Source organism: Rhinoderma darwinii, chromosome 1, assembly GCF_050947455.1.
Source record: "Rhinoderma darwinii isolate aRhiDar2 chromosome 1, aRhiDar2.hap1, whole genome shotgun sequence".
Lineage (NCBI taxonomy): Eukaryota > Metazoa > Chordata > Amphibia > Anura > Rhinodermatidae > Rhinoderma > Rhinoderma darwinii.
This window is the reverse complement of record NC_134687.1, coordinates 25,746,410-25,758,413: the sequence shown is the minus strand read 5'-3', so window position 1 is coordinate 25,758,413 and position 12,004 is coordinate 25,746,410. Positions and strand designations below refer to the sequence as shown.

At 46.0% G+C, this 12,004-nt stretch overlaps 1 protein-coding gene across 4 annotated transcripts in view; it reads right to left on the bottom strand.

Annotated features, from left to right (window-relative positions):
- Positions 1–12,004, bottom strand: part of ST3GAL5 (ST3 beta-galactoside alpha-2,3-sialyltransferase 5) — a 439,220-nt gene that overhangs the window by 35,118 nt on the left and 392,098 nt on the right. For 2 of the 4 annotated variants that reach the window (XM_075856669.1, XM_075856687.1), the window contains exon 2: positions 853–983. The exons of 1 other annotated variant lie outside the window; for it this stretch is intronic. In XM_075856669.1, the coding sequence (XP_075712784.1) occupies positions 853–896 (44 nt within the window). In that variant the 5' untranslated portion in view covers positions 897–983. Of the gene's footprint in view, positions 1–852; positions 984–2,311; positions 2,453–12,004 lie in introns of those variants that run through there. One more of the 4 variants, XM_075856678.1, reaches the window with a different exon arrangement.

The following is a 12,004-nucleotide window of genomic DNA, read 5'->3' as shown; positions in this document are numbered from 1 at the left end:
GGAGGCAGCTTCCTGCAGCAGAAACCTCCCCCTCTATCCTGTCTGCAATCAAATACTAAACCCTAACAAAAGAACTAAGCTCCTTCTCTCCCAGCAAAACAATGTAGCCTCAAGATTGATGATTTTTAGGGCTTGCCGGACTTTCTCGCCACGTATATTTCTAGGTAGAACGCCCCTTTAATAATATGAAGGCATTGGCATATCCTTGTCATGGGTTACACATGCCAACAAGATGAGATTATTGATAGAAAGATTCATTAGTGGCTTCGTTCACATCTGCGCTAGGGCTCCGTTCTGACGTTCCGTCGGAACGGAGCCCTGACAGACCCAAATGGAAACCATTGATTTCAATGGTGACGGATCCGGTGCCAATGGTTTCCGTTTGTCTCCGTTGTGCAAGGATTTCGTAGTTTTGATCGAATGAATAGCGTAGTCGACTACGCTATTGATTCCATCACATCGGAACCCCTTGCACAACGGAGACAAACGGAAACCATTGGCACCGGATCCGTCACCACTGAAATCAATGGTGATGGAAACCGACGGAACGGAGCCCTAGTTCACATTTGCGTCATCAACTCAGTTTTTCTGTTCCATCATAGGAACAGGAAAAAACGATAATGACGGAGTGGCGGATTCATCGCACTACGGACAGTAACAACGCCTGTTGAACCCCATTCATTATAGTGGGGTCCGTCGGGTCCCGCCGCGGTGTCGGTCGATTTTTATGGGAAGAATAGTGCAGCGTGCTGATGGAGCCTCCCACGCAGTTGTGAATAATTATCCGTTCCTCGAGAGCGTGACGATCTCACAGATAATTCCACCTCAAGCGACATTAGCAAAAGAACGAACCTGAAAAGGACCCGGCAGCAGCATTTACAGGTCGGCCGTTTCATCTTCTGTCCCTCTGATGAACATCACAGGCAGGGTGGAGGGCACGGCACAGGGGACAGCAGACGTTCTGCCACGCTTACACAACAGACCTGCAGGCGGCAGAAATACAGATAAAGAGAAGATGTAAAACTGGCAAGAACCACCCGATGGCATGAGAAAACATTCTAATAATGGTCTGAAATGGAAAAAAAAAAGTATAAAAAGGGTTAACTCCGGCAACAAACGACTATATATTAATCTCTCCATCTGTCCTCATAGTAGGCACTGCCTTATATCAGTCAAGCTGGGATCTCCTAAGATCGGAAGGATATAGGAAGCAGTAGCTGCTCTGAAATGACAGTACAACCACACAAGATACCGATGTAGCAGAGCCGGATTTGTTTCTTAACTCATAGGGGATGTAATATTGGCAGAGCGTGGTAACTCTGTGTTAAGCTAACATAGTAGGTTTACCATCGGTGGTATTTAAATAATTTGTGCCGAATAACAAACTCACCGCTGCTACACCTGAGAATTTGGTCTCGGCCTGAAATTAAAAACATACAGAACAGAAGCGAACTATGGGGACTTCTGCCTTGGAGCATCTGTCGCAGAGTTTGTCAGATTGGATGGGAAAAATTGTAAGTTAATGGGATCTGTCGGGCTCTGCTGGGATCTGTCGGGCTCTGCTGGGATCTGTCGGGCTCTGCTGGGATCTGTCGGGCTCTGTCGAGCTCTGCCGGGATCTGTCGGGCTCTGCTGGGATCTGTCGGGCTCTGCTGGGATCTGTCGGGCTCTGTCGAGCTCTGCTGGGATCTGTCGGGCTCTGTCGAGCTCTGTCGGGCTCTGCCGGGATCTGTCGGGCTCTGCTGGGATCTGTCGGGCTCTGCTGGGATCTGTCGGGCTCTGTCGAGCTCTGCTGGGATCTGTCGGGCTCTGTCGAGCTCTGTCGGGCTCTGCCGGGATCTGCCGAGCGACGGATCCGGCACTGCGTTGTGGCTTCATTATAAAAAGCAAATGTGAACAGAGCCAAAGGACATCTCGTTGGAAGCAATAGAGCCATTTATGGAACAGAATAACATAGGCAAAAACAGAGCTACACGCCTAACCCACTCAGCTCTGCTACATCTTATTTCTACACAGCAATACTTAAGCTTGCTACTCCTCTCACCGCAGACCAGTGACCGACATTGCAGGCAGAGTTTCTGGAACACATTACACTCCAAAAATCTTCTAATCTTCAAGAAGGTGTAGTGCAGAACTTTACGTGAGCGACAATCACTCTGCTATTCTAAGACTGGAAATTTATCGTAAAAAGAGCGAGTTTGAAACCCCGGAGTATGATGAAAGAGGCCGTTCTATCCTTTACCATCTTCGTTGTGCTCCAACCGTTAAATTCCCAGTATGGAAGCAAAGCACAAATCCCAGATGCGGTTACCTTATCCGCCACGATGCCATGACCCGCGCTCATTACAGGAATAGGGCTGGGGGGGCAGGATTTCTGAGATGAAAGGAAACAATCGCACATTGTCCTGGCTAAACATCTTTCCATGTTGAGTGAAAGTTTCAGCAGTCGCCTAGTTGTGGCTGGTCCCGCATATTTGGCATGCAGCGCTGCTCCGCCTTACTCCACATACACTCTGCGTGTGATGATCATGAGGAGGATCAGATGATTGTAAGAGGAGAGGCCGGGGCAGGAGGCAGGACATCTTGTGTTACTGCTCTGCCAGCTGTGACGCTGCTCATCAATGACATGTCTGTCACAGATATATATATATACCCTACAACTCAGCTTTACCTAGTGCGGAGAGACGTGGGCCTGGAGAATTACAAAAAAATTACTTCCAAAAAGTCTTTGAGTGGAGTTGTAAAAAGTTCTATTGATCTGTTTCTGGGAAAGTTGAGTGACAACTATTATTATGGCGGCCATTGCTCGGGGGAAGTCACACAGCTTTCCCAGACTGAGAAAATCTGCCTATTCATGCATCGATACAGCAGTGATGTAACTAGGGATGCATCGAAACTTCGATACTGTTTCGATACCGTGCACCCTCAAACGGCTCGGTACCGTTATTTCATGTATTTTGATACTAAGCTGTGCGAGCCTAAGTATAGTAACACATGAATGTATGAGAGCGGAGCTGCGGCTGTGTAATACATGTGTAATACAGCCACTGCCCCGCTCCTGATTCCTGACAAGTGCGCGCGCGGTCAGCATGATGTGATGTGACCAGCGCTGCACTAATGAGCGCCGGCACTGAAGACAGAACGTGGCGGCCGCACACTGAAAAACACCCCCATGTTCTGTCTTCAGTACCGTATTTCAGGAGCGTGGCAATGGCTGTATCACACAGCCGCAGACCTGCTTTAACGGCGGAGATCAGAGAAACCTCCCATCTCCACCGCTATTCCCCTGAATGCTGCGATCAAAGCTGACCACAGCATTCAAAGGGTAAATGAGAAGGGGAGGGGGGATGCCCTTTGGATTGCGTCACGGGTTATCCCTGGACATACCATATATGGGCAGACAGCCCAGGGTCCATTGAAGGACCCCAGGGCTGTCTGACTATATTTATTGTTGTTAGGGCATACTGAGGTATACACATATTCGGTATCGTCACGACCGTAATAACACATTTATAGCGCCATTCGTGTTTACGCTGTTATAAAATGTAATAAAAACGGATTTCACTTATTAATGTGAGGCACGAGGTATTATGAATTTTGAACCTCCATGTGCCTCACATTTAGGGTATGTGCACACGACCTATTTTCAGACGTAATGGAGGTGTTTTACGCCTCGAATTACGCCTGAAAAGACGGCTCCAAAACGTCGGCAAACATCTGCGCATTGCTTGCAATGGGTCTTACGGAGTTCTGTGCAGACGAGCTGTCATTTTACGCATCGCTGTCAAAAGACGGCGCGTAAAATTACGGCCGCGTGAAAGAAGTGCGGGACACTTCTTGTGACGTAATTGGAGCCGTATTTCATTGACTCCAATGAAAACCAGCTCCAATTACGTCCGTAAAAGACGCCGCGAAAAAAGCGTGCGCTTGTAAAAACGTCTGAAATTCTGGAGCTCCTGAAAACAGCTCCGTAATTTCAGACGTATTTGGCGTTGTAGTGTGCACGTACCCTAATAGTAATTAACCTCATCATGTTCCCCACACATTAACCCAATGTTGTCCGTTATGACTAAGGAACATGATGGGGTTAATTACTATTAGGGGGGATTCACACGAACGTGTATTGGGTCCGTGCGGGCCGCGTGGTTTTCACGCGCCACGCACAGACCAATACAAGTCTATGGGGCAGTACAGACAGTCCGTGCTTTTTGCGCAGCGTTTGTCAGCTGCGCAAACAGCGCGACATGCTCAATATCTCCGCGTATTTCGCGCATCACGCACCCATTGAAGTCAATGGGTGTGTGAAAACCACGCAGGTCGCACGGAAGCACTTACGTGCGAACCGACTGAAACAGCGCACCAGCTGTCAAAACGATGAATGTAAACAGAAAAGCACCACGTGCTTTTCTGTTTCCAAACATCCAAACGGAGTGTCTTTGAGATGAGCGAACCCGGACAGCCGAACTGAACTTCACCGGGTTCGGCCGAACTCGTTTTGGCTGAACCCGGCAAAAAAAATTCCGGTACGTGACGTCAGGAGATAGTCACTGTCCATGGTGCTGAAAAAGTTAAACTGTTTCAGCACCCTGGACAGTGACTTCCGATCCCAATATACATGAACCTGTAGAAAAAAACGAAGTTCTGACTTACCGATAACTCCCGGCTTCTTCCTTCAGTCTGACCTCCCGGGATGACAATTCAGTCCAAGTGACAGCTTCAGCCAATCACAGGCCAAGCACAGGCTGCAGCTGTCACATGGACTGCGGCGTCATCCAGGGAGGTGGGGCCCGATGTCAAGAGAGGCGCGTCACCAAGGACGCGTCACCAAGGCAACGGCCGGGAGGGAAGTTCTCGGTAAGTACGAACTTTTTCTTTTTTTTTAACAGGTTTCTCGATATTGTGTTCGGCATTCACTGTCGAGGGTGCTGAAAGAGTTACTGCCGATCAGTTAGCTCTTTCAGCACCTTGGACAGTGACAGGCGTCGACTAGCCTCATCTCTATGATGGCGGATGCGCGAAAATCACGCAGCCGCGCATCATACACGGATGACACACGGAGCTGTCAAGTGGTTTTTGCGCGCGCAAAACGCCGCGTTGTTTGCACGCGCAAAAACACAACGTTCGTCTGAATCTGCCCTTAAAGTGAGGCACATGGAGGTTCAAAATTCATCATCACACCTCGCGCCTCTCATCAGGAAATGGAAGAACTTTTTTTTTTTTATTACTGTTGACAAAGTATCGTTTTGGTATAAGTATCGCAATACTACGCAAAATATCAATTTCGAAGTGCAAATTCTGGTATCGTGACAACCCTAGATGTAACTAGACAGATTCTTCATTCAGGTTGTAACCCAGCTCTCCCAGACGTGGAAAGATCTGATTTTTTTTTTCAAGTTGACGATTCAAGGACTTTTGTTTGATGACTTTTAAATTAATTTTATTGGGAAGATGTTCTAGCTTTAGAATATAGACAATATGGCCAAAAGTATGTGGACACCCCTCCTAATTGTTGAGTTCATGTGTTTCAGCCCCACCCATTTCAAACAGGTGCATAAAATCAAGCACACAGTCATGCAGTCTCCATAGACAAATATTGATACTAGTATGGTCCATACTGAAGAGCTCAGTGACTTAACACGTGGCACTGTCATATGATGCCACCTTTGACACAAGTCATTTTGGGAAATTATTGAACTGAAAGATTTGCCCTGGTCACCTGTAAATGCTATTATTATCTGCTAGATCTGCACTGTTCATCTGTAAGTGTTATTATTATCTGCTAGATCTGACCCGGTCACCTGTAAGTGTTATTATTATCTGCTAGATCTGCCCTGGTCACCTGTAAGTGTTATTATTATCGGCTAGATCTGACCCGGTCACCTGTAAGTGTTATTATTATCTGCTAGATCTGACCCGGTCACCTGTTATTATTATCTGCTGGATCTGCCCTGGTCACATGTAAGTGTTGTTATTATTACCTGCTGTAACTCCCCTGGTCACCTGTATGTGTTAATATTATCTGCTAGATCTGACCTGGTCACATGAAAGTGTTATTATTATCTGCTAAATCTGCCCCGGTCACCTGTAAGTGTTACTATTAACTACTAGATCTGTCCTGGTCACCTATAAGTGTTATTATTATCTGCTAGATCTGCCCTGTTCATCTGTAAGTGTTATTATTATCTGCTATAATTCCCCTGGTCACCTGTAGGTGCTATTATTATCTACTAGATCTGCCCCATGTACCTGTAAGTGTTATTATTATCTACTAGATCTTTTCCGGTCACCTGCAAGTGTTACTATTATCTACTAGATCTGCCCCGGTCACCTGTACGTGCTATTATTATTTGCTATAACTCCTCTGGTCACCTGTAAGTGTTATTATTATCTGCTATAACTCCCCTGGTCACCTATAAGTGTTATTATTATCTGCTATAACTCCCCTGGTCACCTGTAAGTGTTATTATTATCTGCTAGATCTGCCCCGGTCACTTGTAAGTGTTATTATTATCTGCTAGATCTGCCCCGGTCACCTGTAATTGTTATTATCTGCTATAACTCCCCTGGTCACCTGTACGTGTTATTATTATCTGCTAGATCTGCCCCGGTCACCTGTAATTGTTATTAATATCTCTTATATCTGCCCCCGGTCACCTGTAAGTGTTATTATCTGCTATAACTCCCCTGGTCACCTGTAAAAGTGTTATTATTATCTGCTAGATCTGTCCCGGTCACCCGTAAGTGCTATTATTGTGAAGTGGAAGCATCTAGGTGTAACAACAGCTCAGCCAAGAAGCGGTACACCAAGAAAACTCATATAGAGGGGCCACCGAGTGCTGAAGCGTGTGGCACTTAAAAAATTCTGTATCCTGTGTTTTACTACTCACTACAGAGATCCACCCTGCCTCTGGAAGTGACATCAGCACCAGAACTGTGCGTCTTGAGAATGGAATGGGTTTCTATGGTCACTGTACACAAGCCTAAGATCACCATGCACAATGCCAAGCGTTGGCTGTTGTGGTGACCACCACTGGACTCTGGAGTGATGAATCACGTCTTACTATCTGTCAGTCTGATGGACGAATCTGTGTTTGACGGAACCAGGAAAACTTCACTCTGGCTAATAGATGAGTGTCCTGAATGGGTAAACTCCTCCTCTATTAACCCAGAATTCCTGAATAGATTATTTGAAAATAGGATTTTAAACCAGATAAATTGTTTAAAGGAACACTAAATATTTACTCTAATCCTCCACTCCCACAAAAAATACCAAGAGACCAACACCACCTCTTTGATCCTCTTCTATCCATATTGATGAGAATATGGCCCCCAAATTGAAATGAAGGGAATTAGAAAGACATGGACATGCCACATGTCTATGAGATTGCTTGCTTTTAGAATATTGCAGTTAAATTAAAAAATTCCTTTTGTGTATACAGCTCCTATGAAGACCTATGTGTCTCCATGGTAATAAAAAACAAACAAAGACTTCCGGTTCCGGCGCTGGGATGTGAGGACGGAGTTAGGTGAGCTCCTGCAGCCCTGATCCCCTGACCCTCTGCCGCCTCACACCCGCAGGATTTAACTGCCTCGGCATTCAGCTGAGGACTCAGGGAGAGGAACCTAAAGGTTTATGGAGAGGTATCTCCTTCGTAGCGGTAGCAGAGAGGTTTCCCGCCCGGCTATTCCAAACGCACGAGGTGCAGCGCAATCCAAGATGGCGGCGCCGCTACAGCCATTACTCCCACAGAGCCGGCCACCGAGCCCAACACACCCTGGGGAGGTGTTACAGTCGTCAGCAGCTACTGACTTACCGCTGGACTACAGAAAGTTGGCGATCGAGGTTGCTACTCAATTGGCCCCTGATATTAGAGATTCCCTGATTGCTCACATAGCACCCGACTTGATGAGCTGGAACAGCGTGTTGACCTCATGGAAGATGAATCTGCAGGGGCTCATACCTGCATTAGAGGTCTGATGCGAGATAATACCAAGCTCAGAGATCGTTTGGAGGATCTTGAAAATCGTTCCAGTAGGAATAATTTACGGATTGTCGGATTACCTGAACATATTAGACCCCAGCTTCTCCAGGGGATTTGTGAAAAGGAACTTCCGGAAGCCTTTGGTTTGACCAGATCATGCAGATTGGATAGGGCATATTGCGTTGGCCCTCCTGGCCCGGTTTCCAGCGCAAAAGGAGAGACGCAATCCAGACCTCGGCAGGTGATCATGCACTATTTGGATTACAATGATAAAGAGGAACTTTTGCGTACCTTCAGAAATCGTAATACCCCTTTGCATATACGGGGAGCAAAAATAATTCTGTTTGCGGACTATTCAGCGGAGGTCACACGTCGTCGGAGATCTTTTGGGGGAATCTGTACCTCCCTGTACAAGCGCAAGATCAAATTCCAGCTCCAATAACCGGCCACCTTGAGGATCACGCAGATGGATGGCTCAGTCAAGGTATTTCAAACGCCTGAGGAAGCAGCAATTTTCGTGGACAAGATACCAGGTTCTGGGAGCCCTAGAGCGATGGTGGCGGAGACTACGAGTCATGGACCAGCAGGGGCTGGTCCTCCTGTATCAGCTTCTCCTCCTCGGGACTGTACGTGGTCTGAGATAGCCCGTGCGCCTTCACTTAAGAAACAACGGGCAGAGACGTCCAAGACTCCACATCGCAACGTTTGGAAAAGCTGATTGAAGCCATCCCGGAATGATAAGTATATCCTGCTTTAATAGAAAAGGTTCCAGCTTTTTTTAGGCATAGGCATTTGTTCTTCTAATGTTGTGTTTCAATGCTGTATTGGCTCCTAGACGTGAGGGATAACCTTTTGGTGTGTCCAGCATGTCCTGGAGTGTGTTGTCTATACCTGGAACAAATTGGTGGCGGGGAGGGGGGGAAGGGTCACAGTCTAGAAAAAAAAGTGAAGTCATGTATGCCAAATTGATGCTTGTTCCACTGAGATTGATGGGGACATTCCTGGTTGGGTATTATGTTTACATGGGTTTTGTCAATTTTTTTGTGATGTTTATACATGTTATTATTGTAATGTTGGGAGCAAACTGGAGCAGATATCACCGAGCGGCTACCATGTTAGTGGGGCACTCTTGCCTAGCAATAGATATTTATGAACGGACATTATTGAACCTTTTAGTGACACTCAGTTTATGCAGCTGACCTCTTGGAATGTAAAAGGGCTTCGTTCCCCTAATAAGAAAATGATGGTACTCCGTCACTTAAAAAAACTTCATACAGATATAGCTCTTCTTCAGGAGGCTCTTCTGGAGGGGAGTGATTTCCACCGCATGAAAAAATTGTGGGTGGGCGCAGTATACACCTCTTCAGCTTGTGGCCGTACTTATTCTGGTTAATAAAAATTTGGTACATGAGGTAACACTTACAAGTTCAGATAAGGAAGGCCGTCTGCTCCATCTTGTTCTAAACACTCCCTGCGGGGTATTAAGCATTTATAATGTATATGGACCTAATAGTAATAATGCTTCGTTTTTTAACAGTTTGGAAAGTTCCTTATTATCAGACACTGTTATACATCAGGTAGTAGGAGGTGACTTCAACTCTGTCCTAGACCACAGAGAGGATAGGCGCTCACATAATATTTACGACCCTGATTTCATTCTTACAGGGGCCCCCAGAAAGCACGACAGAGTATTAGGTGCCTTGTTGGAGAGCACGCACTTAATAGATCCCTGGAGGATAGGAAATACTGACGCCAGAGAATTTTCTCACTACTCCCACGCCCAATAGTCCTGGTCCAGGATAGACTATCTTTTCATATCTCCTGCGTTACAGCAGAGGTTTGGATCCTCTAATATAGGAGATCTAGTGATCTCGGATCATGCCCCGGTACAGTTATCCCTTCAGGAAACTTATCCAAGAGGTTCGGATTTTATATGGCGATTTCCAGCCCAATTGGCGTCTGACGACACCTTTGTAAGATTGCTACGGGGATTGGTGGCTGGAATACGCCTCAACCAATGCAGGACATAGGGATGATCCATCACTTTTCTGGGATACGGCCAAGGCAGGGCTGAGGGGGAGAATACTGGCATACTCAGTGAGCAAAAAAAGGGAGATAACGCAAAAATGTCATTCCTCTAGTGCAGTATTCAGGAACATCTACACAGTATAATAACACATTCCACATTAGAGGCTAGACAGGCTTGGATACAGGCTAAGCGAACCTTTGACGAATGGGCTCCTTAGAAAGAAATGTCACATAACAGTCATTTTGAAGCTACACTACACAGGTTTGGCAATAAGGTGGGAAAGTTGATGGCAAATCTGGCTTGGGGAAAACGACCAACACAACACATAGCTAAATTGCGAGATCCTACTGGACAAGACACATGTGATCCTTCTCGTATTAATGCTATTCTGGCTAGATTTTATGAGGAACTGTACTCAGATGACTCTTCCCCGCAGTTGGATGATACCCTTTTAGACAAGGTCCCTTTACCGGACATCTCGGCAGATCAGTTACAACTCTTAAACGCAAGGGTTACTAAGGAGGAGGTGGACGGTGCTATTAAAAATTTAAAAAATGCAAAAGCGCCTGGCCCAGAAGGATGACTGGAGAATTCTTTAAAGCTATGAGGGAACAGGAGACTGAGACTTTGGTATCTTTATTTAACAATGCTTTGGGCGAGGAGGGGCTACCACCATCGGCGGACACGTCTTATGTAAAATTATTGTTAAAACCTGGAAAAGATCCCCTATTGCCAGGGTTCGATAGGCCCATATCACTCATTAATGTAAATGCCAAGCTTCTTTCAAAAACTATGGCAGATAGGCTGGCGACTATAATGCCATATCTCATAGCCCCGAAACAGGTGGGCTTTATTAAAGGCAGATCGGCGTCACCAATATCAGGACGGTCCTAGCGGTGTTGGACAGAGCGCAGCATAGCCCATTTCCTGGGGAGCATCCGGCATTACTTTTATTAGATGCGGAAAAAGCTTTTGACAATGTTAGATGGAAGTGGTTGGATGCTGTCTTGGATAAGATGGGGATAACTGGGGCTTTTAGGGCATTACTACACCACATTTACAAGGCCCTAAAGCTAGAATCTCCACCCCAGGTTTTCTGTCCCAACCATTCCGTCGATACATAGGTACTAGGCAGGGATGTCCGCTGTCGCCTCTTTTGTTCAACCTGGTATTGGAGCCTTTGGCACGTTACTTGGCGTCGTCTGATCTGTACAGGGGTTTAATGGTAGGGAAGATGGAGGTTAAGGAAATGTTATTTGCAGATGACATACTTTTATTTCTCACAAATCCCTTACAGGATGTTCTGCGTATTTTCCAAGCATTGCGCGCCTTTGGGACTTATTCGGGCTACAAAGTCAATGTGTCAGAATGTCAGTTATTGAATTTCATAATGCAGGATTCAAAATTTCGGCGTTCCCTAGACACTTTGGACGTTGAGATCGCGAAGTCGAATATAACCTACTTGGGTATTAAGGTGAGCCGGGCACATAAATCCCTTTATGATCTAAATTATCCTCCCCTGATTCACGATATCCAAGCTGATCTTTTGAGATGGCACAGCTTACCTCTTTCATTCTTGGGAAGATGTTTGGTCAAAATATCGGGGTTTGCGAAATTGCTTTATCCACTACAGACCATCCCTCTTCTGGTTAAGCATTCGTATATTAACATACTCAACTCATCCTTTACCAAATTTATTTGGGGGGGGAAAGAAACCGAGAATTGCAAAACTCATGATGCGGAAAGCAGAGGGAGGGGTACATTTTCCAAACATCCGGGGGTACAACTTGGCGTGTTTGAGTAGACACTTACTAGATTGGAAACATGACACGAGATATCATTCTAACACTATACTGGAGAGACAGCTAGCAGAGCCATGGGATCTCATGGCTCTGGTGCACACAACATTTGCATTTCTCCCGTCGGCCATTAAGAGGTCGGCTTTGCTACGAGATACTATCATTGCCTGGAAAATATTGCGCAAACACTATAA